At 41.6% G+C, this 25,103-nt stretch overlaps 1 protein-coding gene across 2 annotated transcripts; it reads left to right on the top strand.

Moving 5' to 3' along the window:
* The first annotated feature begins 1,368 nt into the window (after window positions 1–1,368).
* FAM193B (family with sequence similarity 193 member B) lies at window positions 1,369–15,764 on the top strand. Of its 2 annotated transcripts, XM_070937148.1 has the most exons (9): window positions 1,369–1,516; window positions 1,972–2,188; window positions 2,509–2,709; window positions 3,493–3,889; window positions 6,157–6,352; window positions 6,836–7,072; window positions 9,136–10,138; window positions 12,151–12,226; window positions 15,367–15,764. In XM_070937148.1, the coding sequence occupies exons 1-9, from the start codon at window positions 1,436–1,438 to the stop codon at window positions 15,461–15,463; spliced, it is 2,505 nt and encodes an 834-aa protein (XP_070793249.1). In that variant the 5' UTR covers window positions 1,369–1,435; the 3' UTR covers window positions 15,464–15,764. The 2 variants fall into 2 exon arrangements, with proteins under 2 accessions (XP_070793249.1, XP_070793250.1); XM_070937149.1 differs by lacking the exon at window positions 2,509–2,709.
* The last annotated feature ends 9,339 nt before the right edge of the window (window positions 15,765–25,103 follow it).

Genomic DNA, 25,103 nt, shown 5'->3' with positions numbered 1-25,103 from the left:
ACTAAATATCAAGTAGAGGGACATAGTCACTTGTTTGACCTAGGTGTGCCATATAAATTGAATGAATAAAAATAAAGAAAGAATAGGCTGAGCCCAAGGATCCTTGACATAACCCTGAAAATATGTGTATTGGTGGGGGGGGGGGGAAGGCAGCATACTAGCTGAGACAGAAGTTGAAAGGCATCTGAAGAGATGTTTTACAAAATGTATTGTTATATATTGGTCCTTGAAGCATTGAAGTAGTTGCATCCTCCAAATCAGGGCTCTCCAACTTTGGCAACTTTAAGACTTGGGGACTTCAACTCCCAGAATTCTTGAGCCAGACATGCTAGATGGGGAATTCTGGGAGTTCTGGGGAAGTCTGTAAGTCTTAAAGTTGCCATGGTTGGAGAACCCTGCTTCAGAAGACTCAGCATAACTTCTTCAAAGGTTTCATAGATTATCTGCTTGCCCAGTTTCTTTGTTTCACCAGGAGATCTAGAGCTTGTTCAATCTGTGTCTGCATGCAGACAGTCCAAATAAGCCTTTGAAACAATCACACTTTTAGAAAACGTAACTGCCTCAGGGTTTTGAGGCAGATTGCTCCATTTAGACCAAGGCTGTCAAACTCCATTTCATGGAGGGCCGCATCACGGTTGCTTTTGACCTCAGGTGGACATGGCCAACTCGTTATCACTTGTGTTGTGGGCACCTGTGGTGGCCTGGACGAGGCTGGGTAGATCCATTGTCTCCAGTGGAAGAAGGAGAGACCAGGGAGAGGGGCAAACCCTTGTCCTCCAGAGCAGCCTCACCGTCCCTCTCAGGCCACGTGGGGGATACAAAACATTTCTCGATGCCTCCTTGCCTTGTGATCAAATGCCACTTTTACTAGTAGTTTGTTTTGCTAGCACTCTGCCAGCGAAAAAGGGTCTTGGGACAGCTGTGCTCCCGAGCTCCATTTTCAGCTGCCACAGCCTCCTATAGCATGCTACCAGCGAAAATGGAGCTCGGGAGGGGCACAGGCTCTGCCAGGTTGTAAATCAGTGCCGGGCCCAGACACCATGGGCCGATCCTTCACTGTTTCCAGGGTGGCCTCGTGAGCCAGATCTAAGCACCCTGCAGGCCGGATGCGGCCCACGGGCCTTGAATTTGACACCCCTGATTTAGATCAATGCATTTTGCAAAGCACTTACAACTTAAGCAAGGCCCTGTAGTTACGTACCTTGAGAAAAAATGGCTGTCTGGATGCTTCCTCTGAGCAACGTGTCTTGAGTATGTTTTTGTTGTTCTGCTGCAGGTTCTGCCTACTTCCAACCAGTCGGTGCAGACGTGCTGCTTGCTCTGCCATCGGGAGCGCAAAGACTGGCTTGGGCCATCCCATAATGGGCTGGTATCCCCAGGTGAGCGGCTGCCCCCAGACTTTGTACCAACTTTGGTGCAGAACCTTCTGGGAGAGATGCCCCTGTGGATCTGCCAAAGCTGTCGGCAGAGTGTAGAAGAGGAAGAAAGAAGAGCAGTCCAGGAACAGGCTCTGGCGGTAAGCATTTAAATGTAGATAAACATTTGAAGGCCCAGTTGTTTACTCCAGGCAGATGCCATTGGGTAACAAAGGGTAATATCAATATCAAAGCTTAGTCTGGATTTGGGCATTCTCAAACTCAATGAACACAATTCTAATTGCTTTGGGGCAAGGCTGTGAGAGTTGCCAGCTGCGACATGGTTAGATGCTTTTTGAACAGTTATAGGCTTTTTTTTAGTCACTGTTTCTTTTTTGGTGGTAAGAAAGGAAATACAGTTAAAGGCAAGACTAGACAGGTCTATCCTCACCCTAAAGAGTACTCTTTTGTGCTATTGCTATGAAAGGTGCTACTGAGTAGAAGGAAACTTTAGTCCAATGTTATATTCCCACATAGATTAATCAGCAGCTTACTTCCCCAAACAAAAGTGATAAATTGGAATGAGTGGCTACTTAGCCATCAACTCTTTTCCCAGGTCTCACTGTCACATACAGCCTGTAAGTCACAATCCTGCGGGGCAGGCTCCCACTCCTCTTCGTCTTCATCATCTTCATCCTCGTGCCATGGGAACTCGGGAGACTGGGACCCTAGCTCCTTCCTGTCCGCGCACAAGCTCTCGGGGCTCTGGAACTCCCAGCATGCAAATGGGGCAGCTCAAGGGAGCTCCCTTGGGGGAACACCTGTTGTACCAGGTGAGTTCATGTTGGCCCTGGACCAGTGCTTGTTTTATCCCTTTTGGTAGTGGAATTCTCCCTATAGCTTCTTCATGGAGGCTTTTGTCAGTTACGGGGATGGATATTGTAGAATTATATTAAGAAAGTGTTTACATCTGCTGGTCCAGAGAAGGTAAGGTGTCTTCTCTTGGGGCCACGGAATGCTCATAGGAAAGCTTCTGCTTACTAGGTTTATCTCTAGAGACCTCTATGATCTTGGACCAGGAAAAGGTTCCACAAGTGGGGAGGTGAGCTAGGGGCCTGGAGAGCAGCCAGCTCCATTTCTGACTCCATTTCAGGTGACAAGCACCCCGGCCTTCCTCCGGAGTGTGTCAACCAGGCCCCTGCTGTAGGAGGTGGGCTCAAAGCCTGTCCTTACAGTCACGCGCTCACCCCAGCTCCCAGCGGCACCCCAGACTCACCTCTGCCTACCTCACTCGACTTCTGCAAAACGCTTCCCAAGCAGTTCAAGAGCATGTGTCGGAGACCCACCCCGCCAGGTCTGTATATGCAGGGCCTAGGGAAGGCCAACAGACCAAATTGGCAGGGCAAAAAAAACCCCACCACTATATTGTTGGGCTCCCAACTGAAGGCTCTTTCTTCCTCCTGGACTACAGAGAGCCTTTTTCTTTTGGTTGAATTTGGGGCTTTTGTGTGACAGATCCAAGCCAGCCATGGTTGACTTCTTTACCCATCTCTATGGGTTATTGAATGGATTTAGAACTTAAAGCGTCCTTTGAGCCATGGTAGCACAGTGGTTAAAGTGCAGTACTGCAGGCTACTTCTGCTGACTGCCAGCTGCCTGCAATTTGGCAGTTCGAATCTCACCAGGCTCAAGGTTGACTCAGCCTTCCATCCTTCCGAGGTGGATAAAATGAGGACCCAGATTGTTGGGGGCAATATGATGACTCTGTAAACCGCTTAGAGAGGGCTGTAAGGCACTGTAAAGCGGTATATAAGTCTAGGTGCTATTGCTATTTATGTCCTGTATTGAGTTAGACTTTCTAAAATGCTCTGGGAGGAAGGTCACTTGTGGAAATGCCAAGTGTGAGAAGACATATAGTTGGGTTGGGTTGGATTTTACTGTGGTGTCTAGATATGTAGCCTTAGACCCTTTGAGATATTACAGAAGGAAAATGTTTTGTGGAAGGAAACAGTTTATGGTGGGGTGTATTTGATGTATCAGCTTAGTGACTCGGGGTATTTTTATCCTCTCCGTAATTTATGGAAATTTCTGCTGGAAGGATTAGACCTAACATTACTTTGTTCCCATCTGGCTGCAGGAGAGGCCTTCCACTCCTCGGAGCACCACCGGCATGTGGACCTCACTGCTCCACCCAACAGTCCCACAGGTCTCCCCTCACAGCCACCGGCACTCCTTCCTGCAAAGCAGATGCCTGCCCACACCGGGCCCTACAGCTCTCCTCCTCATGTTCACTTGAGCTCTTCACCGCAGGCGGCCCCATTTCCTACACCAGCCCTTAGTCCACATGCACCGGTCCCCAAACCAGGAGCAGAGTCCCCTCCTACTGGATCTTGTAAGAGCCCACACTTACCCACTGCCAATGTGCCACTCCTGAAGATTCCACCTCCTGTAGGCTGCACCCATCCCTGCAACGGGCACTGCAGCGCTTCCTTGGGTCCTCCTACCGCATCACATCAGCTACCCAGCACCAACAGGTAATTAAGTGGAGTTCTGATTGCTGGGCACTCTCAATATTATTAATCAGGATTCTTGTTGCGTTTCCCTCCATAGTTTGCCTGTTTGCCTTGCCAAATCTGTTGAAAATCATAGCTCTCATTGGATACATAATTTTGGAATATCTGATTTTAGATTGAGAATAACATCGTCATGTTTGGAACATCATATCTACTTGGTGTAAATGAATCCTTAAAACATCAGGCAAACTAATGGCAAAGTAGGCAATGTTAAGTCTCTTTTTCAAGTACGGTTTTATAGGTATTTGATAATCTGATCTTTTCCTCCTGTGTTCTTTCTGGCTACCAAAGAGGGATGTTGAAGAACTCCTGTCAAGCTATTGTCTTTTGGACTTGATTGAAACTCTTAAATCAAAATCCTAGCTCTAGCTCCATTTTATGCCTATTTGTCCCACTGATGAGTGAATCCTAATATGTTTCATCAAGCGTTAATGTTGCCATATGGAAGGATATGTGACAGAAATTAAATAAGAATACAGCGTTGCTTATTGCTTTTATTGCTTTTAACTTTTTTACTGACAACAGTAAAAAAGTGAAAAAGTATCTAAAAATTTGTACCATAAAATAAACAACTCCAGGCAATTTACTACTTTAATCAAAAATCCTCTGCCTTGCCCCACTGTCAATAAAAGAATAATTCATATTATTTGACAAACACACATATCAGCGTCTACTCTACTAACTAAGAGTAGCTTTATCTTTCCAGCATTGTGTTATTTCAGTGTTGATAAATCCCTGTGTATAAAGGAATTACAATTTTTGATGCCTTGTTAAATTTTAACTATTGGAGAAATAGCTAAAAAGAGTGTAGTTATTTCTTTATTTAGACAATTTATATGACTTCTCATCTTAAAAAATTCTGGGTATGTAGCAACTATCACAACAGCAATATAAGAAAAAAAAAAACCACAACAAAAAATACAATTAAAATAATTTTTATTTCAGAAGCAGCAGTTGACCTAAGATAATTTGACAGTTCTGTAAATTTTGACCTTTACTATTTATTTATTAGTCGCATTTCTATGCCACCCAACTCCCTAGGGACTCTGGGCAGCTATGGCAAGAATAGAATAGAATAAGCCAAAATTGTAATGAATTAGTATTCCATCTTCTAATTGTAAACAACCATAAGAAAGAGCAAGACAACCATAACAAATCATTGCTGAATATGTTCTGGGATGCAGTATTCCTGTAGAAAAAAGAGTACTTTTTTCTTGTTGTATTAATCACATTTTTATCAGAAGACACTCATTTTTCAGTTTTAAAAACAATCTGTCATTACTTTGCTAGAACGGGACATTCAGATCAAAAGATCATATAAATACTATTGGTCTCTTACTCATTTGGGAGCGTCAGATAATTCTTCCAAGTTCTTTATTAAATGCAGACTTTCAAAAGCAGTGATATTTCAAGTCCAAATAATGGTTCAAAGCTATCAAAGAGAATTCTGAAATAAATCAAATTCTTAAGTTTTAAAACTCCTTTAACAGAGCTACTTTGGTCTAAGTTAATCATGTTTTAAGGAACTGAATATGTCTTCCATTATTCTTAATTACAGTTGATCTTAATTAAGTTCTTGATGGATAAATGATCCAAACTATATTGGTTACCGAATATTTTCCATATATTTCTTGCAGCATAAAGTGTAGGTATTGAAACTTCCCTTGAGAAGGATCCCAGTATTTTTCAAGATTTTGGTAGCTTTAGTAATAACTTTTCAACTGATCCCCCCCAAAAAATAATTAAATTCTGAAAAACCTTGTTCCAAGGAGTAATTGAAGTAAAGAGAGAACAGGATTGGCCTAAAGTCACTCAGGGATAAGGGTGGACTTGGGTTTTTCCTATAGTGACATATCACCTGAACTAGTGTTTCTCACCCTAAGCAAGTATAAGATTTACAAATTAGTTTAAGATGGCCTATATCACGTTCTGTCCTCCTATTTTTCCCTGTAACAGTCGTGCGAGGTAGACTGGTCTGGGAGAGAATCTGTGGCCCAAAGATTTGCTCTTTTAGAGGAAGTGCAACCTTGTTTCTCAAACATGTCTTCTGTCATAGTCAGACAAACCTTTTACTGACAGTATTTCTATCTTACCTGGATGGGGCTTTAATATGCTGGCATTCATTCAACTCATTGCAGACATTAGGCATCAATCTACCATGTCCATAAGAAGTTGAGAATCCAGTGTGTGCCTTTTCTTACCTCCTTTTCCCCCTCTTTCTCTCGCAGGGACCCTGCCTGCAAGGGTCATAAGTTCCCAAACGGTACAAGCTGTCATGCACCACAGTCCTGTGAGGCAGATGAGGGGCTTGGGGAGGATGAGGACAGCAGCTCTGAGCGTAGCTCCTGCACCTCATCCTCCACTACCCAGAAAGATGGGAAATTTTGTGACTGCTGCTACTGTGAGTTCTTTGGCCACAACGCGGTAAGTGAAAGCACTGCCAGCAGCCATTCTTAATCTATACTTTTAGACTTCATGTGAAGCTTGGAAGGACACCTTTCTGGCAATGGAGGCACTGCCCTTCCCTTTCTCATTCTAGTGCTGGCCTTCCTCAAGTTGACTTTGCTCTATCTAGACTGTTGTTTTTGTTCCAAGTTTTGAATTCTGTTATATTTTGTACTCAAGTGTTTCAGCTGGGGTTTCTTCAACAATGAAGGTAAATGCTTTAGATCAGCGTGTTTCTCAACTTTAAGATGCATGGACTTCAATTCCCAGAATTTCCCAGTCCATGCATCTTAAAAGTTGTCAAAGTTGAGGAATGCTGGCTTAGATGGATGAGACTTGCTTGGCAAAACTTTGGGCCAAGGAAGGGGAGAACAGGAAAGATGGGAGTGGTATCCCTTGGGAATAATGTTGGGGTGGCAACTCAATGTTTTACACTCAACTAACAATCAGCTCTGTCCACAGCCTCCAGCTGCTCCAACAAGCCGGAACTATGCTGAGATCCGGGAAAAGCTGCGCTCCAGGCTGACCAAGAGGAAAGAGGAACTTCCTCAAAAGCTGGGGCATAGCAGTAGCTCGGGAGAACCAGCTGTAGACCACCGGGACGTAGATGAGCTGCTGGATTACATTAACAGCACTGAGCCGAAGCCTCTGAACAGCGCTAAGGCTGCCAAGCGTGCACGCCACAAGCAGAAGAAGAAGGTGGGCTTGTGTCCATGTGAGGAGTGGGTAAAAATGAGCACCCTAGACCAAGAAAAATGATGTAAGAATGCTACATAATAGATGGCTGTTTATTTATTTAAAAGATGTGTATGGCTCTAGAAACACAGCTCTAGGCAGCTCTCAACAGCAACAAAGCTGAAAAGTCATTAAAGCTTTTGTAGAAACAAAAAACGAAATGCTTCTAAGAACACTTTCCACAAATGCCCATTTCATCCTTCCCCCAGCACTTGGGGAAAGAGCTAACTCTTTATGGCCTTCCTCAAATCTAAATATCAAATAAGGGTAGGTTTGGACAAGAACTGCCTCAGAAGTATAAACGGTAGTTCCTGAATCTGGGTGTATGGACAGGTAAGCGGTTTGATGAAATGAAATACAGTGGTACCTCAGTGCTCGGTGTTACTTGGTTATAGGAGGTGCAGCGGGTACTAAAATGGGCAAGTCCTAAACAAACCATGTAATTTACCATGTAATCCTTTGTTTTGACCAAGAAGATTTTTCTGTCTGTCCATGTCAAGTGCCGGGGAAATCAGGAGATTCAGGCAGTTCAAATTAATATAAAAATTTATTGCAAGCTTAAGCTCTCTACAAAAATCTGAGCTACTAACGGTCAAGGGAAAGGAACAGGAATAAGAATGCATTCACGGTGGACTGGACTTAGATCTCTTGCTGACGCGCAGGGACTCATGATATATTTGACCCCCTTCGGGTTCCGCCTGGTCATCTCCTACAGTCCCTTTTCCTATATCGGTGACCTTCCCAGCATGGCTGACTTCCTGTCCATCCTCTGGGGCTGTCCTCTGCTTTTTGCAGCAGCCTTCCCAGCATGGGAACTTCCTGTCCATTCACCACAGCTGTCCCCCTCTTCCTATAGCAGTGCGTTGAGTACTAAACAGAGGTTGAGTACTGCGACAACATTTTCACATCAAAATACATCGAGTACCAAATTCGTTTCGAAGAAGTCGAATACTGAGATACCACTGTATATAATACATTTATAGTCCTCCAAAGTCTATTTGGATATATTTTCATGATTAACATAAATTCCAAAAATGTGTGACATAATTAGCTCATAACATTTGAACTTATAAACGGATTGTGAGCCCTCCCCCCCCCAAATTCTGCAGAAAATGTAAACTTGAAAATACCATATGGTTGCCTCTGAGTTTAGTAGCAGGAGTCTATTAAATATATGTGTGAATCTCCCAAAAGCATTGTAGACCCTTTAGGGATTAATTCAAAAACCTTTTTCTCCATCTGGGTATTCTTGAGGCTGAAAATATGAAGGTGCATTACACCAAATCAGACTACTATGTTCTTCCGGAGGCCTGCCAACCTGAATGGGTGAATGTGAGAGAACGGCTCTAAATGCAGCTGACATGAAGTGTGCAAATATTTTCCTGCTACCTTTGCATGGAAGATAAAATAACTTGGCTTTACTGTCACTTTCCAGTGGTAAGATATAAATAAAGTCCATGCTCTTGCTACAGGATCTGATCTGCCCCCTGTAATATATAAATAAACCAGAAGTTAGAATGAGTTGACGATTTTTTCCTATGGTTAACTAAACAAACACTTCAACGATTTTACACCTTGAACTGGGTCAGGCAGCTTGAAAGTTTATATTTGTTTTTCTGCTCACATCTTTCATTCTTTCCTGAATGTTGTACTGCCATGAGCTGAGCTTAGAGCTAGGGATGTAGGAGTCTTGGGACTTGTATACAGAGGAAAATTGCTGTGGGAAATTGCTGTGGGAAATTGCTGGCAGTGCGTCTCTTCCCTAAGGTTTGTTACTATAGCACAGACTTTGTATATGCCATCTTATTAGTTTCCAGGGTCAATTCCCTAGGATGCTCTGTGGTTTGTGGCAGCGCTTTTCTAGCTGTGTAAGAGTTGAGTGTGACAGGCTGAAAAGCAGAGGCCAATTCATTAGCCTGGGATCGACTATTATCCTTCATCCCTTCAGCCACAGAGCTATTCTTTCAGTGGCTATTCGATTTGCTGAAGCTATTGAGGGATTCATACTGCTAATTCTGGTTTTGTAGGAGAAAGAAAAGGCCCAGCTAGAGGCTGAGGCTCAGAAGCGTGTGGATCGAAGCCCGCCTACAGGTCAAGATCAGGAGCTGCCTGAAGAAAAGCTTCTGGAGTGGCCCCAGCTAGAACTAGAGCGAGTGAACAGCTTTCTGAGCAGCCGACTACAGGAGATCAAGAACACAATCAAGGATTCCATCCGCGCCAGCTTCAGCGTCTATGATCTCAACTTAGATGTGAATGACTTTCCCAAAAAAGCTGCTGTGCTGGAACAGAAGAACCTTCTCTCCCACCTCAATGGCTCCTCTGAGCTGCAAGAGATTGACCTTGACCTGTCTCCACTTAGCCTGAATGCACCCCATAATCATTCATTATTGAGAAATGAAGTGGGTCCTCGATGGGCTGAAAGCCCTGGAGAGGTAGTAGCGTCACCAGCCTCCGAAAATGGTGTGGTGAAAAGGCTGAATGCTGTACCCAATCTCTCTCGCATGATTTGGGTACAATCACCCAAGCCGACAGACTCTCCCCAAGAGATTGGAACTAACCATGAATCCAAGGAGGCAGCACTGGGCAGGGGAATGGAAGTGCTAGAACAAGTGCCCATCACTGGAAAGCAGAGGAAGGGTAAGCGGCAGGGCTGCCTGGCAAAGAAGGGGGAAGCTATCTCTTCTAATGATAATTCTGGCTCCAAGGGGATGGGGCAGAAGAATCCCTCCAAGGGCAACCTTTCTGAAGCCCCAAGAGGCAGCAGTCATGCAGAGCAAGGCGATGGTGCCAGAGGGCTGCGACAGAGCCAAGGATGGAGTTGCAGTGGCTCTAAGGCAGACAAAGAGAAGAGCATTGAGGGGAAGAACCGGAGAGGTGAAGGCAGAGCTGATCAGACTGAGCAAGAGCCTGTTCTATCCGGGCCTGGGGACCGGCATCCCCCCCACATAGCCATCCCAGATGATTTGCCTCAACCAAAGGGCAAAGGCAAGAAGAGTAGGAACAAAATGGAGAAAACAAGCCCTTCCATTGGTGAGTAACAGATATTCTCCATGCTTTTACTCTGCAACTATTCTTTAGGTATAAGCAATGGTGAAATCCTCCCTGGTTTGCCACCGGTTCGCTATCCACGCATGCGCAGTAGGTGCCAAACGCATTCTTTGCATGAAAAAAGGAAGTGTGGGAAGGTGAGTAGAACAGCGGGGGGTGGGGGGTGGGACAGCTGTGCCACGTGATTTAGATTCACTAAAAAGCAGGATTTCCTGCTTTCTAGCTATTTTAAATCGCGCGGCACAGCTGATCGTCGGAAATACCGGTTCGGACAAACCGGTAGCTTTTTTTTACTACCGGTTCGCCTGAACCGGTAGTTTTTATCACTCGCCCGAACCGGTGTGAACCGGTAGCATTTCACCGCTGGGTATAAGCCACTTAACACTCCAAAGGGCTGGTAGTTCTAGACCTCCTTACACCTATCAAACGTATATGATGATGTCACTGTCAGTTGATTGCAAGTCAGGAAGGCCACTGAAATAGGAGAGTTGTTAGGTTTCCTCTGGGATGATATAAACACATAGTCACATTTTACAGCGCTACAGCAGCCCTTTCCAAGCTGGCATTCTAGATTGACCCCATTGCCAAAGGCAGTTCTTAGGGCCCCTTGAGTGGTCCATGTTACACCACTGCTTCGTGAGCTGCACTGATTGCCAGTTTGCTTCCGGGTGCAATTCAGGGTGTTGGTTATCACCTTTAAAGCCTTCATCGCATGGGTCCAGGCTACTTGAGGAACCATCTTGCCCCAATGGGACTGGCCCACCTCACCCGCACCAGCAGAGGGGGCATTCTGCAGATCCCGTCATTTAAGTAACTTCAGCTGACGGGGTCCAGGAGAACAGCCTTCTCTGCTGTGGCTCCTGCCCTTTGGAATACCTTACCTCCTGAGGTGAGATTGGCTCCCTCCCTCCTGACTTTTCGTAAGAGACTTAAGACCTGGCTCTGGCAGATGGCTAGGGAACCCAGTGAGGGAGCTTTTTACTGGAGGTGGTTGACTAATGAAAAGCTAATTCCCCCCCCCCCCCGCCCCCGGTATATCTGCTCCCTCCTTCGCCATCTTGTGCTAATGATTTTATTCTATCTGTTTTGTTATCTTATATTTGATTATTTTAATGTTTTTAATGTTTTTATGCTGTAAGTTTCCAAGAATCATTTGACACGAGATGGGCAGCAAATACATTTCATAATAAAATAAATAAATTCTGGGAGATGCAGTCCCACTCTATCTGAAAGATAAAGGTTTGGGAATAGCTGGCTTAGAATCTTAGCATGCTTTACAAAAAGTCCTTAACATGGTATTAGGGAGAATTTTACTGAGTCAGGAAAGTAAACTATAAATACTTTTTATGCCTAGTTTACATTTTCATGTAAGATTTTGAGAGGCTGGAATGTTTTGGCAGGGGCTGATGTGGCTAACAGAAGAGAGAGGTGTGTAGATAGAGAAAGAATTATTGTGTATGGAAAAAGGAGAGAGAGAACATTAATGTTAAATACAACCCGGAGCTCCCAAAATGTTTTTGGCCTTCAGTTCCCTCCAAAACCAGCCATTATGCCCAGTGATTCTGGGATGTGCATGCAAAGTAACTGGAGGGCATCAGGGTTTCTGCCTCTAGCTAAAGCCTGCTTTTCATTTTACTCTTATATAGTTCCCTTGCAGTTGTGAGAGTGAAAAATATTATGGATTTATTTAATGTTGAGAATCACATGAAACCAAGGAGGGCCACATGGAATTTGTCGTTCAGATATTTGTGTTTCCCCAGAAAATGTTCTTTCCACCTCAACCTGCCAAGTGTGTTGCTGTGACACAAATATAGAATAAATTACAATGAAGCGTGGAAGATGCTTTGTTTTCTTTCTTTTAACCTGCAGGATGTGGCCTTCAACACATTTTGCATCAACATAAGAAAGCACATGCTGTGCTTATCAAGGGAAGGAGATCCTCACCATTGACCTTTCTTTTGAATTACTAACCTTCTTGTATTGTACATTGCTAGATGACGTGTTCCTGCCCAAAGACTTGGATAGCGTGGAGATGGATGAGACTGACAGAGAAGTGGAATACTTCAAGCGGTAAGATTTTGTCACATTAAAACTGACCTTTGGAATCTTTTTACCACGGGAAAGAGATTGGCGGCATGCAGCTCTAATCCAAATGTCACAATAAATGAATCTGGTTTGTTGAATAAGCCACAGCTTGTTCAGTGCACACAATATATGAAACAACAAACCAGAGTTTATACATCACAGTGCTAAATTGTTGCCCAACTCTACACCAAACCATATTACGGCTTAACACAGTGTCTGAACCCTATTACAAGGATGAGATTGGCTCAACGGGAATGGAAAAAGAATATTGTTTCGGATTGCAAAGTATTAATTTGTAAGGAGGTGCACTGATATGCACACCAGCCTCGCAGAGTCCCTAATTGTAAGCATCATCCATCAGGGAGATTGTTAGGAAGTGGAAGTTCAGATGCACTATACCGGAAGGAAGAGTTCCCTGGTTGTTGTTGTTTTCCTCATGAATTTGGTAGTTCATGATTTTATATTTACTCACTATTGCTAGTAGTGAAGGAAATGTTCTCTCAGCATTTCCAGGGAATGGTTGGAAATGTAGAGTTCACACAGATCCCACAGCATTCCTGGCTATCCACTGTCTCTAATCCAGTTTTTATTTTGTTTTATTTTTTGTTTTATTGTTTAAGTTACCTTAGATGGGCAATAGACCTATATCTTACACCCTTTGCTTCTTCTGCAATTGCCTTGCCATGTGGGCTAAAAAAAAATTCTTCAGAGTAAAGGAAAAGGTTGAGAGAGTTGCAGGCAGGATAAGCTTTGCTATTAATCAAAGGGCAAATATTAAAAGAAAAAGGATTTATTAGGCAGGGTGGAGGGGGTGGAATGGAAGGCCAATCTGCTGTGGGTGGGAGAAGCAAAAGGGAATGTTGGAGTTGTCAGCAGTGATGGTGAAGACATAGTAGAAGAAGAAAGATCAACTCAATAAGTTTTGGGGAACAGAGGGAAAAAAAGCAGTCAGACGAATGGAAGGAGATGGGGGGAAGAAGGAAAGAAAACAAAAGGGAAATAAGCCCAAACTTTCATCTATTTATACCAAGACAGAATTCACATACCATGATACATCACCATGTATTTTATTAGGTTTTCTGATGTGGAATTCCTGCTATTATGCTTTGCAAAACATGGCTAATGGGTAGATCAGTAAGCGAAGGGTGGCTGGTGCTCTCTGAGCTTGGTTGTTTTCTTACACGTTTCATTACGAAACTAGGTAACATCATCAGTGCTAGTATGGAGTGAGGGTTGCTCTCAATTTATACTCTTTCAAAGCATTCCTGTTAAAACGAAACTAGATATTATGAGTCATCCAAGATAAGAGTATTGTCTATCTTAGTGTTCTGTTCAGGCACTTTGATAGCTGAATATATATTGTTAATAAATATTAAATAATAATTGCTAATTGAAAGAATCATATTTCCAGCTCTGGTTAATTTTTGGCCATTTTCTTCGAAGAAACTATAAAACGACTCTGAACAATATATACAACAATATGTATACAAGATATACATCTTCTGTATTTTATTCCTCTAATGTTTACCTCCCTATTGCCTTTATGGTAATCTGTCTCAAAGCTTCCTACATACATCACAAATTCTTTTCAAATGTGGCCCTATTTTTCCTTCTTATGTACAGTTTTTTAAAATTTTTCAATTCATTAACTTTGAGTTTACTCTAGTTTTCGATAGACTGCTTCATCACCCATTTTACTTCTATTACCTACTGTCTAAGAGTGTTCATCAAATACAATATTAAAAAATCAAATCAAATCTTTTGGCTTGAAATTCAATACAAGGTAGTCGCATTTTAGAATGTTCTGTAAAACAAAACTTGAAACATATTTAATGTTTCATCCTTGGGAATAAGGGGACTTGAATAAACTCCTTGTTCCCTCATTTATATCTTAGGGCCACGAAAGTATATGGAGTGGGAATCCATGCTAAATGTTATTTGCTATCCATCCACTCAACAGAAAAATTGACTGAAATAGAAGCAATACAGTAGTGAACCATACTTTTTACACTCTGCCAGCAGCAATATCTGCAAGATTGAGCTTAGCAAAGTGACACCAATGAAGTCATGTCAACATAAACAGTAAATGACACAAAAGCAAGCAAAACCATCTTTCTCTGGATATTGATTTAAAGCTTCTACCTAACACTACCTCTATGCACATTTGTATTTGGCAACGTTACCTACCTGAAAAAAGGAAGTACAACAGAAGGCATGGCAACATTATTATATTCCAACCCATGAGCATTACTTCCCCATAAGTAAATAGCTAAAAATTTCCTAGCAGTTAACCATCTTCTCTCTGGCTATTTAGCCATTCAAAATTGTGTCTGATGCAAGTTCAGTACTAAAGCGCTTTGTCCAATCTTTATAAGTCATCAGGGGCTAACAATGTCATTATTGGCTACATACAAATATTAGTTTTGGTGAAGAATGACTGATGGGCAACTGCTGGTGGTTTGGGGATTAAACCCAAGGAAGTCTAAGAGGAGGAGGTTGATTTTCAGAAAGATCGACTTCTCCACTGAATCAGTGTCAAAGTATGAGGGGGAGGGGGTGCAGGATCCTAGTTGTTAGGCATGACATGTGCTACTGTAAAGCAGTCAGTTAATAGTTGTGAGGTCTGTTGAGATCTGCACATTAATTAATTAATTGCCTGAGAGAGGCCTGGATCCATCTACCGTTTTTCTCTGGCTTTGCTGGTGCAGCATAAACCATTTCTTTTCTGCAATATTGAGTACTCTATAAATACCTTGAAAAGAAGCCAGGCACATACCTCTGTCCCAAGTTCTGGGAAAAGCACATGTGCACTTGTCAAGGAGAAGCAATCAAAGTAATATTAACAGTAGGGAACTGAATGAGGGGGGAAATGTCTGAAAGAATCGATTTCTCTGATCCGCAAATCAGTCTGTGGTCTCAAATTGGTTACTCTTCATAAAGTAGCTGCCTCACAAGTTCCTGATGTCTCATTCTATGTCTGTAGACAAAGGCGTGACCAATGTTTGTGTGTGCATATGGGGAAGATAATGAAGTATAGATTTGTATGCCTATACAGTAAGAACAAATTACTACTCTGTTCCGGGATTCATCACCCTTTTATATCACTCCCTCCCTTGTTATTGCAGGTTTTGCCTGGACTCAGCCAAGCAGACCCGACAAAAAGTGGCTGTGAACTGGACCAATTTCACCCTGAAGAAAACCACTTCGAGTGCAGCTCAGTGAGGTGTGCGGTGCAGCCCTGGTATATCCGCAGGGCCCCACACCTCGCCTTCCCTCTCCCCAAACCCATAGAGAGACACTTGACCTCACTGACCCCTGGCCCTCCCCTTTCCCCCTCCCCATGGGGCTCCCTATCCCTAGCCCATAGGCAGGGCCTGGACAGCCCGTGTCCCTCACCTCTCAGTGTTCGACGTTCGGGGAGATGCTGACTGAGCCGCCCCAAGCCCAGGGGCAGTCTTATTCGGCCAAGGCCCAGCGTGGCACAGGGACCAGGCTGCACCCAATAAAGGACTTTTTAATTTTTTATTTTATTTAAAAAATCCATCTTCTCTGTTGTTTGTTCTGCCTTCACTGGGCCTTTGATGCCAGGGCGTGGCCCTCTTCGTGGCAGGTGTAGCATGATGGAACCCCCTCTGCTCCTGAGCGCTTTCTTACATGTTGCTTCAACACTGTTGAGTTTCAAAAGGGCAGGAGGTGCACAAGGAGCTCCCCTTACGAAGGAGCAAGAAGTTGTCTTCTGCTTTGAGAACCAGATATTCCCTTGCAAAATTACAGTGCCAGAGCTTCTGTTTGTGATACAGCCCTTGTCTGTTTCTGTGTGTGATACAGCCCTTGTCCATTTCCAGAAATTGCACATGTCAATGTGGCTGTGTTACCTTACTTCTCAGGGAATGTTATTCTCTCAGATCAACACACCGTAAAGTACAGTATTGCTACTAGGATCCTACTGGTAGTAATAAGAGCTGCAGTTTCATTTCAGACAGGTAGCCCATGGCCTCTGACAGCCAGCCTGAGCAATGCTGATAAAGTCTGCAAATTTTAATCTTTTCTCTTATTGTCTTCTCCCCTGCATCTAATAATCATTCTGGACAGATATTTCTTCAGCACAGGCAATTCTGTACACTTTCTACGTATGAACAGCACACACCTCTTTGTTTCTCCATAAGCACACACAACAGAATTACCCCCAATTGGCTGCATCAAACATAGTTGTGCTCTTTGCACATGAAGATATATGTGTTACGTCCTACAAAGACATATTTATGGAGAGTCCTCATGTAAAATAGACTTACTGAAGAGTAAAACTGCACATCTGCTGTGTCATAGATTATGTATTTAAAATCAAATGTGGAGTGTGACTCCATTCTTTCTTGCTGCACTAAAAGTCCATCATTCCATGACTGTTACCCTTTTCACGTGTTTGCAAACTCTAGCCTCTGTCTAAGGGTTTGGTTCTTGCTGCAGTTGGTCACCCGATTCATCCGATACAGGTGTATCTGATAGTGCTCCCTGTGTATGGCTGCAGAAATCTGATTGCTTCTACTGCAGATAATCTCACAATCCCACAGCAGAGCCCTATTATTTTTCAGTTCACGTACTGGGTAAGCTATTGTCATACCAATGATAGTGCATCTGAAAAAAGTGCAAATGATGGAATTCCTTCTAAGATGTTTCTAAGCAAAGGTTCTCTCTCCTGCTGTTGTTTTACCATGGATCTCTGTTTGGCTTATACATATTTGCACTTATTCCCTTAGAGCAGGGGTGTCAAACTCGCAATGACACGTCACGTGACATATCGCAACTTTCCCCCCCTTCACTAAAATAGGGGTGGAGGTGGCCAGCACGTCACGCATCTGGCCTGCGGGCCACGAGTTTGACACCCCTGCCTTAGAGTCGCTTATTACAATATTACTTCTTGAGCTCTACTGGATTTAAATTTGCCCTTGAATATTATACTGAAACACACTGGTTTCACCCCTCTAGCAACGTAATTGGGATTATCATCTCCCCATATGTAATACTAGCTACTTTACTGTGCCAAGTTTTGTGGGGGATTCCCCCCTTTGTATCAGTGCATGACTGGGCAATCATTGTTGCCTGCGTGATATTGTTTGTCGCATATCACTCTGTCTCAACAAATGAGTATGGTCCATTGCCGAACTAACTTTTTGGAGGTATCCTGCCTCCTCCTCTATCTTATGAGATGGATGCCCTTCCTACATCCCAGAGGGTTTGAAATATGTGACATCATTATCAGCAAACTGATCAGATTTTCTGTTTCTTTAAAGATGCTGTGAAATACTTTATGTGAGATAATAAGCTATGCAGCAGCAGCATCTGAAGTCAACTTCAGTGACACTATACCTTTTTCGTAAAAACTCCACAGTTACATACTTGAATTCTGATGTTGATGCAAACGTCTACCTGTATGCTGGTTCATTTGTTCCCCCTGACGCCCTTCTGCAGATGCTCATGCTGACGTAGTCAGAAATCAACAGTGTAATTACAGCCTATATGATAAGTGCTAAGAACCTGGAATTTTGGTCATTAAGTCACAATACAGAAAGCTTAGAGAATTTCACTAAGGCCAAGGCTAGTTGCTGATAATTTATAACTTTTTTTTTTTATTTGATTTATATGCCGCCCTTCTCCGGGGACTCAGGGTGGCTTACAATGCGTTAAGCAATAGCCTTCATACTTTTGTATATTTATACAAAGTCAGCTTATTGCCCCCACAAACTGGGTCCTCAATTTACCTACCTTAGAAAGGATGGAAGGCTGAGTCAACCTTGAGCCTGGTGAGTACAGCCTACTGTACGAACTTACAGTAATTGCAGACAGCTGGTGTTAATCACAATGCTATCAGTCTGCTGAGCCACTAGGCTCGTTTGAAGTAAGCTCAACTTGCTTACTGATATCAGCCTCTCTTCCTGCCCCCCCCCTTTTCAAGAATTCATCTGGATTATTGGTAGGTGCTTTATTGCAGAAGCAGGGAACATAATGAATTTATAGCACTTAGTATTGATTCAGAGCTGAAGGCATTCATCAGTGCAACACAAGGTAAGACGTGTCATCCTTCCAATTCTAAAAAACCAAATATCTTTAAATCATATCAGACGTTTTCTACAACTGGAGTGCACATTGTCTAGTTCTCCAATGCTATTATTTTGAATTGTTAGAATATTTAATATCTAAAAAGCTAACATTGAAATGGGGCGGGAGATATGGCAGCAAAGTAATCTTTTCTGCATTGGTTAACTTAAACCATGCATATAGCAGGAAGAACAGAAATAAATAGTAGAATTCCCACAGTGTGGCATATTAGATTTTTCTTGTATACTAGTTCATTCTGTATTTGAAAATCTTGTTGCTCATAATAGTTTCATGAAATACATAAAAAGGTGTTCATAAGCAAGTGTTTCTGAACCGTGGCAACTTGAAGAGGTGTGGACTTGTAACTCCCAGAATTGCCCAGCCAAAGTGATCTAAACCATACAGGTTTGTAGCAAGCATTGTTCATCAAAACACTGCATAGGTACGGTATGATATAGTTCTCTGCTAGTATCTGGTGGAGAAAAATACAGTATATATTCTATGGGGACGTTTGGTTAAGCCCAACCAACAACAAAAATCCAGCTAGTCCAGAAAGCCACACTTCTGTAAACAGAATAAAATCAACTTCTACTTTTTTACACTATTTGAATGTTTATGCCCCCCTAGAGATGTTAGCAGAATGGTAGCTGGAGTAGGGTGTAGTGGGGAAGGTATACTTTCTAGATTGGGAAAGAATAAGGGCTGTCTTTCTAGATGTATCAAACATTGATCTGCATTTGCAAGGTCCAAAAGATCCCAGGCTGGACATGAAGGCAGCAAACTTTTATTTTTTTGCCTTCAGAATCTGGTAAAAAGTATGATATACTATATTGAACCAACAGGCCTCAACTTGTCTGGTTTGGGGTTTTTTTTAAGTTACCTAAGCCACTTGTAATGATGTACTCTATTATACTATTACTTGTTTTCATCTGTCTGCAACCTGAGATGCTGCAATCTCAGAATAATAGTGTTCCAAGAAAAGCACAAGTTTTTCACACAGGATGCTGAAAATTTAAATCACTAACCAAACACCACATATAAAACACACTAATCTCTTATGAGTTAGTCCAGAATCCTAAATATGGACCCCTTTAAGTTCCCTCAGGAGGAAGGGAAGTACACAAAAATATCTACTGTGGAGTAAACCTCACTGAATTCACAGGATTGCCTTCTTTCCTATATCGTTCACATCCTTTATTAGAAGATCAGTATCCCAAAAAGGACCAGATATACTGGTAAGAGAATGATGGTACAGTATACACCTTATTTTAATTCACATTTCTAATCATTAACATTCTTCATTGCAGGTATACAGTATTTTATCAAATATACTGATTTGATAAAAGTTGGCAAGGTTTTCACCAACTGATTTTATTTCCATTTGCTTACTGTCAATTTGGGATCCATCTCCTTTCCCTACATGTCTTTGTTAGTAATTTACATTTTTTATTTTTCTTCCACTCAGTCATGTCCGATTCTCAGAAGTTGCTTGGACAAGTTCCTCCCTGACCTCTCAGCAAGGTCAGATTAGCTCAGTATCAGCTACTCTGAATGACGTTCTTTCCCCAGCATCTCTTAATCTCAGTAATTTTTGATATTATCTGCCATGACCCATCTCAGCCTTGTAAAGCATATTGTGTATATTGAGCAATAGTGCCTCACTTACAAATAATTTGCTTGGGTTTAATATGATCCTAGAATGAGTTAAAGTGCAATAAATTGCACATCTAATACCTTTCCTAGTCCTTGTCCTAACAATAATTCATTTAAAAGAAAAGAGAAAACATTTCAGGGTTGTCTGTATGTGCTTAAAACCATCCATTAGGCATAACTACTGGTGATCATGCTTGTGCCAAATTCATGGTATGAGATATTTTGCTTCTCTAAGCAAAGCATGCATAACCTGAATATGACAAAAAGGGTTATCAAAATACCCAAAGATTAAAACTAAGGAATAAATACAAATCCCATCCCAACTAGTTGTTCCAAACGTAAGGTCCTTTCTTTTCTCTAGATATAAAATAGACAAAACAAATAGGATGTTGAATTTTCAGTAACTGCTAGCTCAGCAGGTGCTTCCAGGGAGATTCTGATTGGGATAACCTGGCTAATGCCTTCCAGTTAGTTTGGAATTCGATTCTCAGAATCCTTGATCATTGACCATCTTAAACCTTATGGGAATATAATCTGAAACTTCAAGTTGCCTGTAACACAGGTATGGCATAATAATTTATATAATTATATCAAACTATCACCAGTGAATATGGAGATTCCACACAGTCATTCTTAGTAATATATAAACTTAAGGACATGTTACATATTTTTTATTAAATCAGCAGTTTAAATTTGAATTGATATTTGAATATTATGAACATCTAGATGAATATGAGCTGGACCCAAATGATGTGTTTTCAATTAAATAATGTACTGTGCAAACTTCACATTCCAAAGCCAAGATGCCAACCTAAAAAAAGAGTATCTTCTATAGCCATTTGCCAAACTCCTGATGGCACCAAGTTTCTGAACACAGAGAAAGGACTTAATAGATATTTTAGACCATTCTGGTTTTTAAAGAAAATACTTTGAAGTAGGCTTAGAAACATACTTTGAATATAGTAAATGTATACTGAAGCATCTGACTTTTAAAATTAATTTTAAGGCATCCTCTATTTATCACATAATCAAAACTGGATGTAATTAAATAATCAGTTGTTTAGCTACTGCTTCACATAGTAATAAAAATGTAACTTTCCGACCAAACCTTGCATGTAGGACCTTCACAGTTCTGTAAAACAAACCTGAAGTAAGATTATAGATTTACCTAGCAACTGCTTTGCTTAACAACCAAGTTGCCAGTCTCAATTGTGGTCAATAACCGAGGATTACCTGTAAAATCCAAAATTGTACAAGTGATTATTATGAGAATGCAATATGCATCATCAGCTCTGATTCAAGAAATAAATTATAATGCTAGGACATAATTAAAAAATAGTAGGGTGTCATCTGTATATTGATGTCATTCAAAGTTAATATAAGAATTCACCCTAAGTCCACCCCATTCAAATTTTTCAACATATTTTAACAGACATTTCAATCCTATTGCTAGAGGAAAGATAAAACAAATGTCACATGCCATTTACATTGTATGGGCCATTGTTTAATTTAGATAAAAAAAATGCAAATTTCAGATTTGGAAAAAGTAAGTATACCCTTATTATCTCTCACAACCTCAAATAACTAAAATTAGGATCAGGAACTTCATATCAAGTGTTAGTGTTTAAAAAAACAGTACAAAGGATCGGGGAGTCTTATTTAAACCTCAGGTGTTTAGTTGGATTTGCTCTATGTTGTTAGAGTTTGAAATCACCATGACTAGACTGAAAACTCTTTGAGGCTTCCAGTGAGTTTATAAATGCCTATGAGTCTGGGAAGGGATTTAACAGACTAACAGAATTGGAAGGGACTTTATAGCAGTGGTGAAATCCAATTTTTTTTACTACCAGATCTGTGGGCATGGCTTGGTGGGCATGCTGTGGCTTGGTGGGCCTGGCAGGGTGGATACTGCAAAATCCCCATTCCCTCCCCACTCCTGGGGAAAGGATATTGCAAAATCTCCATTCCCACCCCACTCTGGGGCCAGCCAGAGGTGGCATTTGTCGATTCTCTGAACTACTCAAAATTTCTGCTACCGGTTCTCCAAATTGCTCGAAATTTCTGCTACCGTTCTCCAGAACCTGTCAGAACCTGCTGGATTTCACCCCTGCCTTATAGGTCATCTAGTCCAACCCCCTGTTCAAGCAGGAGACCCTATACCATTTCTGACAAATGGCAGTCCAATCTTTTCTTGAAAGTCTCAAGTGATGAAGCTCCCACAACTTCTGAAGGCAAGCTGTTCCATTGGTTGATTGTTCTCATTGTCAGAAAGTTCCTCCTCATTTCTTTAAAAAGATTGTCAAAAAATTGCCTGGAAAATCTTCCACAAGTAGAGATTTCAAACAACTGCCAATCTGCTCAAGCCAGGCCTTCTGCAAGACCAGAACACACAATGCTGAAAGAAGTATCTAAGAACCCCAGAATATCCTGTAATTTACAGGTAGCTCTCACCATTACTGATGTCAAAGTGCATGACTGAACTTTTAGAAAGAAGCTGCTCAAATTAGATCTACATGGAAGGTGTACCAGGAGGAAAACTCTGCTGCCCAGAAAGAACGGGACAAAGTTAAAAGTCAGTGTGACAGACTTGTGCTTATGAAGAGGGATATATTGGTTGGGCTACAGTGAAAGAGCAGTTTGTCAGGAAAGAAGGAACACATTCTAAGGAGTAGGTTAAAACAAGAGATAATATCCAAGAGCTGGATCAGAAACAAAAGAGAGCTAGGACAGCCACTTCCTTGAAGTTCCCAGGTTACATCCACTAAGGTCAGAGTAGTATAGGTTTAGTCTGTTAAGATTCTGTCTATTTGGTACAAGCAAAGAAAGAACTGAAGTTTGGCAAGGATTATTCTATGTCATTCTTGGGCTGATCTTATAGTTACTTATGGAATAGCTAGGCAAAGGCCAAGACTCGTGGAATAATGTGCTCTGACAGATGAAGCAAAGATAATATTATTTGGCCACAGTACCAAAATACAGCATGTTTGACCAAAACCAAAGACACCATTTCACCACAGGGGTGTCAAACTGGATTTCTTCGAGGGCTGGATCAGCATTGTAGTTTTCTGCAGGGTGGGAGCAGGGGGAGACGGGATGGCCTCCTGCAGCATTCTGCTGGCCAAAATGGGCCATGTGTGTGTGCAGCCCCCTCTGCCCTGTTTTCGGCCTGAACAGCCTCCTGCAGCACTTTACCAGCCAAAACAGGGCATGTGGGGCCGTACGCAGTCACTCCACACCTTATTTTTGCCCTCCATGGCCTCCTACAACACTCTGCTTGCCAAAAACGGGCCTCACAGAGGCCCCGCAAGGCCTCTGCGTGGCCATTTTTGGCCGCAGTGGTGCAGGAGGCCCTGGAGACCTAAAATGGGCCGTGGAGGGAGCGCATGCAACCGTTTTGGCTGGCAAAGGCACTGAGGGCTGGTCCTTTGGTATTTCTAGGCCGTCTCCATGGCCGGTTGCAGCCCACAGGCCTTGAGTTTTACACCCGTTTCACCAGAAGAACCTGATGGCAGCTATACAATGTGGTGGTGGAAATGTTATGATTATCTGCAGCAGGGCCTGGGAAGCTATCTATTACAGAATTCAATATGAATTCTTCATTGTACTAGAGAGTCTGTGAGAATGTGAGAGCATCTATCAGAAATCTGAAGCTCAACTAAAAGTGAAACTTGCTACATGATGACCCTAAATATTCCAGTAAATCCACCAAGAATTGGGGAGGGGGGGATGGAGGGTTCTGGAACAGAGAAAAAGCCTGGCTATAAATCCCATTGAGATACTGTAGACTGTGCGTGCAAGAAACCCTTTAAGCATCTATAGTTGAAAAAATTCTGCATGAAGGAGTGGGAAAAATGCCTGTCAGTCAATGTCAGAGATTGGCAGACTATTATAATAAATGCCTACTTGAGGTTGTTTCTACCAACGGGGGAAGAGTAGTAGAGCCAAGAACGTATTTGCCTTTTCCATAGAAGAAAATGTATTTTTTACTTTTTTAATTGAATAAATATTTGCAAAGTTGAGTTTTTAGAGTTTTATGTTCAGTTATGTTTTTATGCATCTTTATATACAGTTTGAATGAAGATTAAATATTGCTATGTCCACATATGTCCAAAGAGAGGGGGGAATTTTTTTTTACATGGGTGCACTTATGTTTTCACATGACTGTCTGTTAAATCATACAGGGTGGGGAAGAGATAGAAAAACTATTCAGTTTCCCATTATATCATAGACATTTTCTCCCTATTTCTCTTACATTATCTTGGAAAAAATGTTTTATAAGATATACGATTTTTTTTCATGCTCTTAAGTATATCAAACTTTGTTCCAACTTAAATCCAAAGGCAACTTGGGTAGTGGTACTGAAGAAGGCCACTTAACTGAGAGAAATAGTATAGGAACAATTAATTAAAATTGAAAATAAATTACTCCAATGAACTAAAAGAGGTAGTACAAGTTATTTTAAGAATTTGCTTTGACTACAAAAATTGGCTTCACTTTTGTAAAATTGTAAAATTTACTTCCATTAATTTTAAAACCAGTTTATTGGTCAGCTTTTAACTATACGACAAAAATGGTCATATAGGGCTTTATGCACATATCTTTTAAGTATTAAATTTAATTAATGATTCTTCAACACTAGGTTGTTTAAAAGTGAAACTTTCTGAAAAATCGCTAGTCCAGGGAAGTGCTGAAATAATGTAATACAAGCAAAGAGACTATTTGGACGATTTACATAATTATGGTAGGACTGGATAAGAAATTCTCGCCAAACATAATTTCTGTATCTAGGTTTAGTTTGACAATTCAAAACCCTATACACACCAGAATTCTAGAACTGCATCAACAAATACAGTTTTGTGGTGGCTGAAATAACCTTGGAATCATCCTTTTTGTCTGTTTTATGACCACCTACTGTATGCCCATCTTGTCTGATCCATTATGGATCTATGCATCTGAAAACTGCAGAATTTCCCATTCATTTACGTCTATTAAGCTTATCATTTATAATGTTTCAGAATATTACATAATTTTTAACAATCTTTCGTAGTCAGCTTCTTCATTGGTTCATTCCAATAATGGAGATTGAAAGAATTCAATCATGAATTACAAATGAATA

This window comes from Pituophis catenifer, unplaced genomic scaffold (genome assembly GCF_029215685.1).
Source record: "Pituophis catenifer annectens isolate HBS135680 unplaced genomic scaffold, rPitCat1.0.hap2 SCAF_2, whole genome shotgun sequence".
Lineage (NCBI taxonomy): Eukaryota > Metazoa > Chordata > Lepidosauria > Squamata > Colubridae > Pituophis > Pituophis catenifer.
This window is presented reverse-complemented; position numbering and strand designations above follow the sequence as displayed.